At 36.3% G+C, this 12,549-nt stretch overlaps 1 protein-coding gene across 19 annotated transcripts in view; it reads right to left on the minus strand.

Annotated features, from left to right (window-relative positions):
• Positions 1–12,549, minus strand: part of CLIP1 (CAP-Gly domain containing linker protein 1) — a 132,566-nt gene that overhangs the window by 58,144 nt on the left and 61,873 nt on the right. For all 19 annotated transcript variants that reach the window (XM_074298432.1, XM_074298336.1, XM_074298329.1 and 16 more), the window contains 3 exons: positions 7,659–7,815; positions 6,614–6,779; positions 6,293–6,508 (listed from right to left, as the gene is read on the minus strand). In XM_074298432.1, coding sequence (XP_074154533.1) covers positions 6,293–6,508; positions 6,614–6,779; positions 7,659–7,815 — 539 coding nt within the window. The remainder of the gene's footprint in view (positions 1–6,292; positions 6,509–6,613; positions 6,780–7,658; positions 7,816–12,549) is intronic.

The raw sequence follows: 12,549 nt of genomic DNA on the forward strand, positions 1-12,549 counted from the left end.
GCCTCCTATTTTACTGAGAAAAGAGTCCATTCTTTCCCCATACCACAGCTCAATGTTTGTCAACATCATTCATTTTCCCCTGATTTGCTTAACCAGCAGAGTGGTGCTTTAGGTCAGCCCCTGCATCCTTATTCTAGGAGCTTTGATAATTGACTCTCTCATTACCTACTTCATGTTCTCCATATCTACTGGGACTTTTCAGAATACTTTACAAACATGACCTACCCTTTACAAACAAATCCTACCCTTAAAAAAAAATGCTTCAACTGATCCTATCATCCCTACAAGCAAATTCCTCAAAAAATTCAAGTACATTCACTGGTTTCTCCTCTCCTATTCACACAAGAACTCCTTGCAATCTGGCTTCTGAGCTTACCACCCCACTGAAAATGCTCTTTCTAAGCTTCTGAGAACGTTTTCCAAGTCCTCCTCCTTCTTGACATCACTGCAGCATTTGACCTTGTTGATCATCATCTCCTGTTTGGCCACACTTTTTCCTGGATTGCCATGGTTCTGCTCTTTCCTGGTTGCCCTCTTTTATGTCTATCCATGAGCCACCTCGGTATCCTTTGCCAGACCATCATCCATCTTCAATTCATTAAGTGTCAGTAATTCCTGAGGATTTGTCCTAGGTCTTCTTTTCTTCTCTCATTACACTCAGTGATTTCATCAGCTGCCATGAATTCAATTATTATATCTATGTAGAAGACTGTCAGAATGTAAATTTTTCAATATAGAAAATTTTCTGATGAGAGGATAGCTTTGCAAAAATTATCAGGCTTTGCTTTTTCAGAATTTTTTCTCTTTTATTATCTATGCTTTTAGTTTAATTAATTGGAATTCTTTATGATTGACTTGACAAAACATCATTCTAACCATTTTCTATATTTAAAAAATACTATTCGTATTTTGAAATTTGGGTTTTATTCAATGGAAATCTCTAAGTACAATCTTGTTAAATAAGAATTTGATACAAATGTAATGGAAAGGAAATTTTAAATTTTTATGCATCTAGTTTGGATCTTTTTCATATGGCATCTAAAATAACATAAAATATCAAATAGATTGCCTTATGAGGAAAAAGGATGATTTAATAAAATTCAATTTCATAAAATTTTCTGTGATGAATTTCTGGGTATATCTAATATGTACTATAAAATTGGGGAAGTGTATGTGTGTGTGTGTATATATACACAGCATTCTGAGAGTTTGTCCAATTGCATGCTAATAAACTTAACCATAAATCAAATGGATGAATATTTACAAATATATAGACTGCCCAAATTAACAGAAGAGGAAATAAAACATTTAAATAGCCCCATTAAAAAAAAAAAAAAAAAAACTGAAGAAGCCATCAATGAACTAAGAAAAAACCTCCAGGGGCAAATGGATTTGCCAATGAATTCTATCAAGCATTTAAAGAACAATGTATTTGGAGAAAATAGGGGAAGAAGAATTCCTACCAAATTCTTTTTATGACAAAGATATAATGTTTATCTAAACCAGAAAGAGCCAAAGCAAACAACAGAAGTATATACTTCAGGCACCAAAAGATAGATGCTGTTATTTCTCACTTTACAAAAAAAGGAAAGAGGCTTAAAGAGATTTAAGTGATTGATAGATCTGAAGTGAACTCAGGACATATCCACTACAAGAAGTCTATCTCAAGAAATGTTTCACTATGAGACAGAGAGAGGCAATGTGGTTTGGCAGAAGAGGGCTGAAACTGGAGTCACAACAAACTTGGTTTTAACTCCTGACATTAGTCATGTGACTGACTATAGGCAAGTCTCTTAAGCTTTGTGAGCCTCAGTTTCCACAACAGTAAAATGGGGATAAATACTATCTGGAATTCCTACCTTACAAGGTAGTTATGAAAATCAAATAAGACAAAATACATAAAAGCATTTAAGAAACTTTAAGGAGTTATGTCAATGTCAGCTATAATTTTTACATAAGACTACCTTCTACAGATCAAATAAGTGCCTATGCATGTAAATACTATTTTTGAAATTATGTACATACTATTGTGATTATTAAAATATAAAATCACTTAAAGCACTACTGAATTCAGAGTAGCTTTTTCCTATTATGTATTTTCTCAACTAAAACTAAAAGCATAATTAACATGCTTGGGATCCTTGTATTCAAAATTGGGAGTCACTGAATGATACACCATTTAGGATAAACTAAGATGCTGCATGTACTCAGAATAGGGACAAAAGGACTTATTTAAACTAGATATTAACTCTGAAAAAGATGTCAACTTCAAAAAAAATACAAGCTCCATGAGGGCAAGGATTGATATTTTTGTCATATTGCCAGTGCCTAGTACATAATAAGCACTTACTGAATTAAAAATGAGAAATGTATAAAAGTAAAAATGTTTAATTATATAATTTTTAGAAAAGTTTTTTAAAATATAAAATAATACTCACAACGGAAGATATCAGAACAACCAAACTACCACAACCACCAAATTCTAAAGTTCCTTAATAAGTACATGTCAATCAAGTGTAACACCAGTTGTAAATATAAACTAATTTGCAAAGCACTATAGAAGATGACAGATATTACAAGTAACATCTCATATAACAGCAAAATGCTGGCAAGGACAGAGTGAGTCTACAAAAAGCATGGAAAGAAATGGATCTAAATCTGATCATCAAGAATACAAGAAAGCAAATAAAATATCTGTCAGAATATTGACAGTAGTGTATTTTTGGCATCAGTAATTGTGGAACTGTGTTTTAGATTAACACCTTAGTGCCAGATATGCTATATAAAATGTAGAAATTATATTCAAGCAATGATTACAAAAAAAAAAAAAGCTGGACTCAATCAAATCCTTACAAAGAAATCCATCCTGGAAGTAACAAGACACCCAGAGATAACTTTTCAAGGTGCTTTATGAGAAGAATCTATGCATGTATGACTGGAATCTTCAGTGAAATGGAAGAAATAAAAGGCAGATCCTTAAAAACAATTCCCTAAGGTAGACCACCTCTTCACATTCTTATAAATCATTGAGAAGCACAGAAAAGACTTTCCATATTTGTTCATAACTGTCTCACCCATCTAAATGTGATTTGTTGGAAACAAAACCTCCCTTCCAGAAGAATTTCTTCTTTGTTTAGGGGCAGCACTTTATATTGAAGAGCAAAGTGGATTAGGTATTTAAGGAACTGGGCTTCTTACAACATATGTGACCTCAAGACAAGTCATTTCATTTCTGTAAGCCTCACTTTATTCATCTGTAAAACAAAGTGTTTAGATAATCCAATCACTAAGGGACTTCCCAACTATACATCTTACAAATATGTTGAAATTTTACAGGACTCCTAGGCAGAAACAACTCCACAAAGACAATTTTATTCCTGATCTAGGAATAAACCTGGAAGAAAAAAATGTTCATTACTGCCATGAAGAGTGTCCTGGGCACAGTCCAAATAGAAGAGTCGTTCTCTATGGGTGTTGAAGGTCTCCAGATGGTCCAGTTTAAAGATGTTATTTTGCTGTCTTCATTGAACCCTAGGATACATCAGTGCCAAAATTGACCTAATAATCTATGCAAGAAGAACCAAGTGAAGGAGGAGGGAGAATATATGTGTGTGTGTGTGTGTGTGTGTGTGTGTGTGTGTGTGTGTGTACATTTATATCGTGGAAAGCACCACAAATGGATAATAAAACTGACCCAAAATTGAATAGAAGGAAGTCTGAATCATCTTCAATAAACCATGTAGTATTCACCAATTGTTAGCTCCCCCAATATCCATCTTTTTATCACTAATATTCTCCCAGTGATGCTATATCACTATAGATAGCAGCAAATTATGTACCTACCTACTCTCTGAAGAATTAAAATTATAGGTAAACAAATGAGAAATGAAAGCTGCATGTTATAAGCAGGCAACAACATATTTCCAGTCTTGTATTCCAAGAAGTATATTTGTTTACCAAGCTCCTAGCACAGTACAGGCACTTGATAAAATTTCTGTTGATTGACGCATCATAAAAGACATCATCCACGATATGCATGACTTGAAAAGAACGTAGACTGGACATATAGCAAGAGATAACCACAAACATCCCAGTGTTGCACTGACATAAGGAAATATTAAAAGAGCTAAAAGAAATCCATCAGCATACTGACTAAATTCTCTCTGAATATTTATAGAAGAAAATGGATAAAAATCTCACAGGATGAGAAGACAGCTTGCTGTCTGTATCAGTGAAGTACCTTGGCTTCATAACAACAGTATCAGAAATAACCCCGACAGATAAAAGGAAAACTCTGAAAAAGGTTCTGCACCAAACCATGAGACAAATTCATTTCTGGCATTCCTACATACAAGAATTATTTGAAAGAATTATTTTTTGAGAGCAAAGAAAAAAAATTATCTTGAATGTTTACAAACAAAAGGCAAGGGGGAAGTAGGCTATTTTTTTCTTCCTTCTATCTCATCTAAAATCTCACCCTGTGCAAGAAGCCTTTCCCCACCCTAAATCTTAGCGCCTTCTAAGACAATCCCCAATAACATATGGTCTTGAGGACAGAGACTATTTATGCATTTCTTTGTATCCCCTGGACTTATTACAATGACTGGCACATTATAAGCATTTAACAAATATAAGCAATATAAGTATTCATTAAATGCTTATTGCTAACTTTTTGACCTGACTAGAAAGATAATTTATTAAAAAGGTTTTCCACTGTCCAAGAAAATTACTATCTGTGAAGAGCAATCTAGGCCTAGCATGACCTAGACTTTTCAAAGTTTTCAGATCTATGATTTCAGTAATGAGGGCACTTCTTTGGCCAATGCAGATCATGGACCTTTCATGCATTAGAAAACAATTCATGTGTTGATGGGCCATAAAATTCAGTCTACGGTAGCCAACCTCATGGGAATGAGCCTCTCTGAACTTAGGTTGGTCCTTCACTGACAAGTCTGGTAAGAACCATACTCAAAAGCTTTCCAGCTCAATAAGATCTGTCACAGTGAGCATTTCTGCAGGCACAACCTTCAAGAAACCAGGGTCACAAACCAGGGTCACCTCTACACAGTGATAGAAAAGACCCACAACACTGGAGGATTTTGACAAAATACTCGATTGTTAAAGTCAGGTTTTACTCTTAATTCTCCAGGATTAACCTTTCAATAATTAAAATGACAAAATCTTTATCTCTGATTTCACTGAGTAATAGTCACTCTATAGGGATTATGAACTGATGGTTGCTATAAAAGTATATTAAAAAATTTTTTTAAATATTTTAGCTTGTCAATGTAATCTATTCAATTTGCAAATTGGTTTTTCAGCTGTAATATTATACCTTAAATTATGCAAATACATTTCAAAAGCTAAAAACGAGCAAAAATTGTTAATACAAATTAGCTATCATTAAACCTTGAGGACATACTGAGTAGCATATGCTTATACAAAATATGGCATAAACTGAAGTTATTCAACAGCCTGCAAAAATAGTTTTGGAAGAAGGTCAAGAAATGGTTTAAGGACTAAAAAGTCTAAATTTAGGGGGGGATTTTTAAAATTAAAGTGTTAACAAGGTCATGAGTACCTGAAATGAGGTACTGTCTTCCCTTTATGCTTTCAAGAAAAAAAATTCCCTGATCAAAAATTATGTTGAATTACCAAAGCTACATGTGTCAGTATGTACCATGACCACAAAAAAATGAAATTACTAACATCTACCCAAACTGGCAAATTATTAGATGTGAAATACATGAAAATTTTCCAAATCAGTAACTCATTAAACAATGTTGTTATTCTTATCCAAGTCTCTAATGGTATTTGTGACAGGAAAAGTGATAAATTTGAGAGGAAGTTCAGAATAATGAACAGCTATCCAGGTTTTAGCAACAAGAATTCCAGCTCTATTTCTGAAAGAGACTGGATGATGGGACCCTATCCAAGCCTCTCAATATCTTAGGGCCTCTGGAAACCATGAGACTTTCAATTGCAGAAAAGGTACAGAACTGAATTAGTAGATGGAACTTTTTCACCAGGAAATTCTCTTACAAAGAAAATCTAAGTCTGGACCATCCATCCCTCCAAAGGCAATAAATTATATATATATTTTTTGTTTTGTTCCTAAAACCAAGAGTTTTTTTTTTCTTAATATACATTTTTGTTAACAGAATGTAATGTATTCATTAGTACAGGAAGCTTTACAGGTAATAAATCTAATTTTATAAATAACACAATAGCATACGCTACAGCCTCTTAGAAATTTTTAAATATGCTGCCACATTAACCCTTTACTACGTACTTTGGCTTTGTCAGCTTGCTTTTTCAGTTCTTCCATCTCCTTCAGTAAATCAGTGTTCTTCCTTTGGGCCTCTTTCAGGGTTCCTTCATTATCCAACAAAGCTTTCTTCAAACTATGCAGAACTGCTTCATGTTGTGTGATTGTCTCAGAATTGGCTTTTTCATGTCTAGCTTGGAGGTCCTTGAACTGGCTGTGGCTTACCTCAATTTGTTTTTCCTGCAAGAATCCAGAATGTTAGAATTCAGGCCACCCAACCATATAGGAGATGAAAGTTCTCTCTGCCCCATAACCAACAAATGCTCCAACTTGTTTTCCTCTTACCAGATCTAACACTTTCTTCTGTAGTTCCCTCTTTTCTTCCTCATGCTTTGCAATTATATTCTTCTGATCCTGCTCAGCTTTCAAAGTTACTTCTCCAATACTTTTCTGCAGAAGAGCTGCTTCATCATTTGCCTTTGAAAGCCGGAACTGTAATTCTTCCACAAATCTAGGAGGAAACCCATCCAAAACTTCGAAATAATAAATGTGAAAAAGCTATAATGTACAAATATTTCTCATAAAACTAAGTTTATATCTGCAAGTCAACATGAGTAGCCAATGATTTCATTAATGAGAGTGACATTCAGTAGAAGCAGCTGCACCATGGGCCTCTTCCATCTGATAAGCAGATGCTGAAGTTCTCCCTTGTGTTGCCTCCCCTATTCAAATGTGAGCTCCTGGAGAGCAGGGGCTATCTGACTTTTCTCTTGGAATCCCTAACACCTAATGCAGCACTTTGCATGTAGCAAATATTTAATCAATGCCTTATTCATACCCATATCCACTCACAAGAAAAAAATAAATATCAAGTTCCAAAAACTTCTTTGCATAAATGTCTTTTATCTTTTTTTTTTTTTTTTTTTTTTGGAGGCTGGGGTTAAGTGACTTGCCCAGGGTCACATAGTTAGGAAGTGTTAAATGTCTGAGACCAAATTTGAACTCGGGTCCTCCTGAATTCAAGGCTGGTAGTCTATCCACTGCGACACCTAGCTGCCCCCTTTTTTATCTTTTGTTAATAAACTCCAAAAGGTTCTATATATAGCAATACAAAAGTCTTGCTTTTCCACAAACAGTAATATCCCCATTTTACAACTTAAAAAGAAAAAAAATTTTACCTTTCAAACAGTAATATACCTATGTCACAGGTTAAAAAAATTCTTTCCCTTGCGTCTAATGTAAAGGCCACATTGTAAAGACAGTGAAAGGTGCCCAACATTTTAACTTTTAATATTTCTGAAGATACTTGCTTACTTAACTAATTGTTATTTTAAGACCCAATGTGAAGCAAGTATTACAACACATACAAATAACATGACACTCAACATACTTATCTTTCAGCCTAAGTTCTTCATTCATTTTTGTCAACTGGGAAGAATTATCTCCAGACATCTTCATGATTTCTACAATTTCACTTTCTAGTTTTTCCTTTGTTTCCATTAACTGCTGCTCTCTTTCATCCTTCTCTTTAAATTTCTCTTCCATATCTGATTATAATAATAATGACAATTATTATAATAACAACAATTTCCCTACTATACAGAATGAACAACTTTCAAAATATATAGAAATTTAGCAGAAAATTCAAAATCATGTAGAATAAGAAAATGTACACTTCATTGTTGTTTTCCTGTTTGCTGGTAGGGTTTTCTGGAAGATGCTGTTCACTAAGCCCATAAACGATGAGTTTATAACCATGCCTTGTACCTTCTGGCTTCCTTGAAGGGCTAGGGCAAATCCAACCTTCTACAAGATGCAAAAGCCAGTTCTCACCGTGTCCCCCCCCATCTTGTGACTTGCCTTTGAGAATAGCTCCCATTCACACTGAGCATATTTTATGTGTAGTTTACCTGTTTTCTTTCCTATTACAATGTCAGTGCTTAACAAAGTACTTGACACACAGTAAGAACTGCTTAATCAATGCTTGTGGACTGGTTGACCTAATTATTTTACAATTACAAAAAGCAGCCATTTTGTCCACCTATTCAAAAGTCTGCAAAACCAAAATATAAGAGCAAAACAGTGACTTGTCCCTGGACTGCTTCTACATGAATTCCAACAAAAACAACTAAGACACTAGTTGAAAACACTGATTCCATTTCTCATAGCACTCTAGTAGTATACAAAAACCACTCAGTCAGAAAGATCCATAGCTCAAAGCAACCTTTGAAAACACTTAACTATAACAATAACTCTAAATAACTATTTAATAGAAGAGATGAGATTGTTGCTCTATAACTCAAACTCCAAATGAATAGTCCTTTCTACTTTCTCATCGTGACTGGTATTTGGAAAAAAAAGAGGTGATGAGGAAGGTTCGGAGGTGAGTGGGGACTGGCCCAAAGGCTAGGACTCAAACTCATGTCCTCTGACACCATTTTTGTGCATTTTTATTTTGAGTTGTCTTTCAGTCATGTCTAACTCCTCATGACGCCATTTGGGGTTTTCTTAGCAAAGAACCAAGGTGGTTTGCTATTTTCTTCTCCAATTCATTTTACAGAAGAAACAGAGGCAAACAGGGTGAAGTGAACTGCCCAGAGTCCCAGAGTGAGGTCTGAGGTCAGATCGGAACTCAGGAAGGCACATCCAGGGTCTGCTGCCCACCACACCCTCCCCAGGGAGCGCCAGAGACACACATTGCCATACTTATGGATTCTATGTGAGATGGTGTTGAGGTGGGAATTCTGCGGTTCTCAGATCCCACACCACTCAGCCATATGCATGGTTCAGCCTCTGCACCCTACGAAAAGAGGGCCACCTCTGAGGCCCAATCACGGGCCATCCCAACGATGATCCTGAGGCTTTTTGCTCCTGGACCTGGGACATCCTGCCCTCGAGGTGCTGCTGCCTGAGTGCCCCTCGTGGGCTCATCCCCTCACCAGTGCCTTGCTTTCTGCATTGCTGAGTCAGAGGCCATCAGAGGAGGCCTTAGGCTCCAGCTCTCCTTCCACATCCCTGCCAGGAGGCTCCTGGGCAGGCATCAGTTTGCTTTATGATGGAAAGTCGAAGAAGTCAGGGAGTCCTTTTTGGACCACAGGAGATTGAGTCAGGTAGCAGTGTGCTGAAACTCTCAGCCAGAAACAAGCCAAGAGGCCCAAACCTGGACCAGAACTTTATATAATTCAGACCAGGAGGGCATTTAACTGTTCTTGAAAGCTTTCAGACCCTCAGGCAGAGGTCTGAATACAAGACAAGGACAAAGGATGGAAGGTCACGCTCCTTCCTTCCCCTCCTCCACCACAAACATGCAGAGACCAGCCTTGACATAAAGTCCAAAATCAAGAAGTTGGCTGGAAGAATCAGCAAACCAAAAAAAAAAAAAAAAACCAAAAGAAAACCTCTCAACCATAAAGAGCTACTATGATGATATGAAACATGGAAGAGAATGACTCAAAAACATCTACAAGCAAAGTCACAAAGAAAAATGCTACCTAAGATGTAAGCCCAACAAGAATGCCTCATATTACAACAAGAGTTAAAGAAGGAAATAAAAAATATTTTAAAAAGAAAATGAGAATTTTTCTTGTGCAACAAGAGAACTGTACGGATCTGCACACATATATTGTGTAACTAGGATATACTTTAACATGTTTAACATGTAGAAGGCTGCCTGCCATCCAGGGGAAGGGGTGAAGGAAGGGAAGGGAAAAGTTGGAACAGAAGTGAGTGCAAGGGACAATGTTGTAAAAACTACCCATGCATGTGTTCTGCCAATAAAAAGCTATAATTAAAAAAAATAATAATAATAAAGCAAATGAGAGCAGGAAAGAAAAAAAATTGGGGAAGAAGCAAGAGTTACAGAAGGTTAAAAGAGAACAGATTGGAAAAAAATCTTAAGAAAATAAGGATCGGCATAATCCCTTGCTAAATTATACCTACCCTTTAAAGAAATTTAGCCCACCTTATAGCTTGAGAAGTCATTAAAACTTGACATGCTTTAATGGCTTTTAATGGTGTCTTAATTTCAAGTTCTTGTAGGGAACTTAGCTCTGATCTTTCCTCTTTGTTAATTGCTAAAAGCCTACATAGATTTATATTAGCAACATAATAAAATCTTTGCCTCTTGATACGGTGAGGAAAAAAACAATAAAATATTGGATTGCTCATGACAATTCTTTTAGTCTTCTCTGATTAACTGTGCATTTTTCATCAAACATGTTACATTATCTTTTCCCTATCCCTCACAAGAGAACTTTATACTCTCTGACAAAATAGAAATTGGCTTTTTCCTGTCCCCACCCCATATGTACATCTATTTTATGACCTCTAGTAGAATGTGAGCTCTTTTGAGAGTGGGAACTGTTTGACTTTTCTATTTGTATCTCCAGAAGCTATCACAATGCCTTGCACATATAATAATATATGTTAATCAATTTTTCATTCATTGATCCTCTTTGCCTCTTTTCCACTCTCTGAAGAAGTTATAACATTAACCCCTGTAGATCCAATTTCCTCCCTTTTCTTTCCATAAAAACTGGCTCCTTTCTTTCAATCATAAAAACATACTCAATCTCCCTTGAATATCATCCCCTCAAAATGTTGTTCTCTATCTTTCTTCTTTTCACATCAAACTCTTAAGAAAGAATTATCCATATTCTTGGCTTGCCTTTCTTTACCCCCTACTCACTTATGAACACTTTATAATCTGGCCTTTTACTCTGCCGGTAGTCTGAAGTGCTCTTTCAAGAAATCAATCTAGTAAATGTTCTACCTGATGGTCTTTTCCAAATATACATCCTCTTTGAGTTCTCCAAAGTGTTTGGCACTGATGACCACCCTCTTCTCAGGGATAATTTGTTGGATTCTATTATAGGGCTTATCTCAGGGTTTTCCTGCTATGTGCCCCAATATTCCTTCTGTCTCCGTTACTGGATGATCAGCCTCAGGCCAATTAAGAATACCAATCCTCTAACAGCTCTTTTTCAAGCTTTCTTCTTATTATTCTTATTATATTCCCTTATTATTATTATATTACTTTCTTATTATATTCCCTTATTAGCTCCCAAGCATTCAATTAAATCACACAACACACCAACCCTAATTCCCCTCTTGAATTTCAGTCCCACATAACCAACAGGCCAATGGATATCTCCACCTGAATGTCTGAAGGATCTCACACCAAGCATATCCAAAATGGGTTTCATGTTTCCTCACAAAGCTAGCTCTCCTCCAAATTTCCCCCTTTCCATGGAGGGTATTATCCAGGTCCATAAACTCTGCATCACCTTTGACTCTTCCAATTCCTTGCCACATCTTTTTGACTCTATATTTTGGTCTCCTTTGCTAGATCTTGATCCAGATCACATCTATTAACCGTGGGTATCCAACAGCCTCTCCTCCCCTCTTCTTCTATACTATTTCCTTTAGTGATCTCATAAGACCCATCATTTCAATGATTCAAAGATCATCTCTATTCAGAAGATTCTCAGACCTATGTATCCATCTCTAATGTCTCTCTATCCTCCAGATTTGCATCTTCAAAGGACTCTTAGAAATCTCAAACTGAATGTCCAGTAGACATCTTACTCATTAACTCATTAACTTTCTCATCTTACTTACTCATTTCCTAACTTCCCTGTTACTGTCAAGGACAGTACCATTGTCTAAATCATCCAAGCTCACAACCTAGATATCATGCTTCTTCTCTCCTCCCTCCCCACTCATTGTCAAGTCCAAACGATTTTACCTTTGCAACTTCTCTCAAAAATGCCTCTTCTCTCCTTTATATGGCCTATTGCTTTGGTGGGGCCCCCATCACCTCACACTTGAATTACTCTTCACATCTTCTATTTGGCTATCTAAACTTAGGTTTCTAAATTATCCTTCACAATCTGGCCCTCTCCTACCTGTCCAATCTTATTCTCCCACACACACTGAGATCCAGTAACAGTGGTCTCCTTCCTATACCTCCATTTCCAGATTCCAGGCATTCCCTCATGTGACACTGTTTCTCCTACCTCAGTGCCTTTGCACTAGAACACTTGTCTCCTGGCATCCATGGCTTACTTCAAAGCACAACTCTAACATATGTCCCACCAGAGTCATTTGCTGAGTCCATCCCCCCTCTCTTATCCAACTGTCAGCACTCTCTCTCTTAAAATTATTTTTAATTTGTATGTCTGAGTATATAATCTATACCAACAAAATATAAGGTACTTGAGAGAGAATGTTTTCTTTCTATCTGACTTATAACTTGGTAGATTATTTTGAGAAACTCTGGG

The sequence above is a fragment of the Sminthopsis crassicaudata genome, chromosome 1 (assembly GCF_048593235.1).
Source record: "Sminthopsis crassicaudata isolate SCR6 chromosome 1, ASM4859323v1, whole genome shotgun sequence".
NCBI lineage: Eukaryota > Metazoa > Chordata > Mammalia > Dasyuromorphia > Dasyuridae > Sminthopsis > Sminthopsis crassicaudata.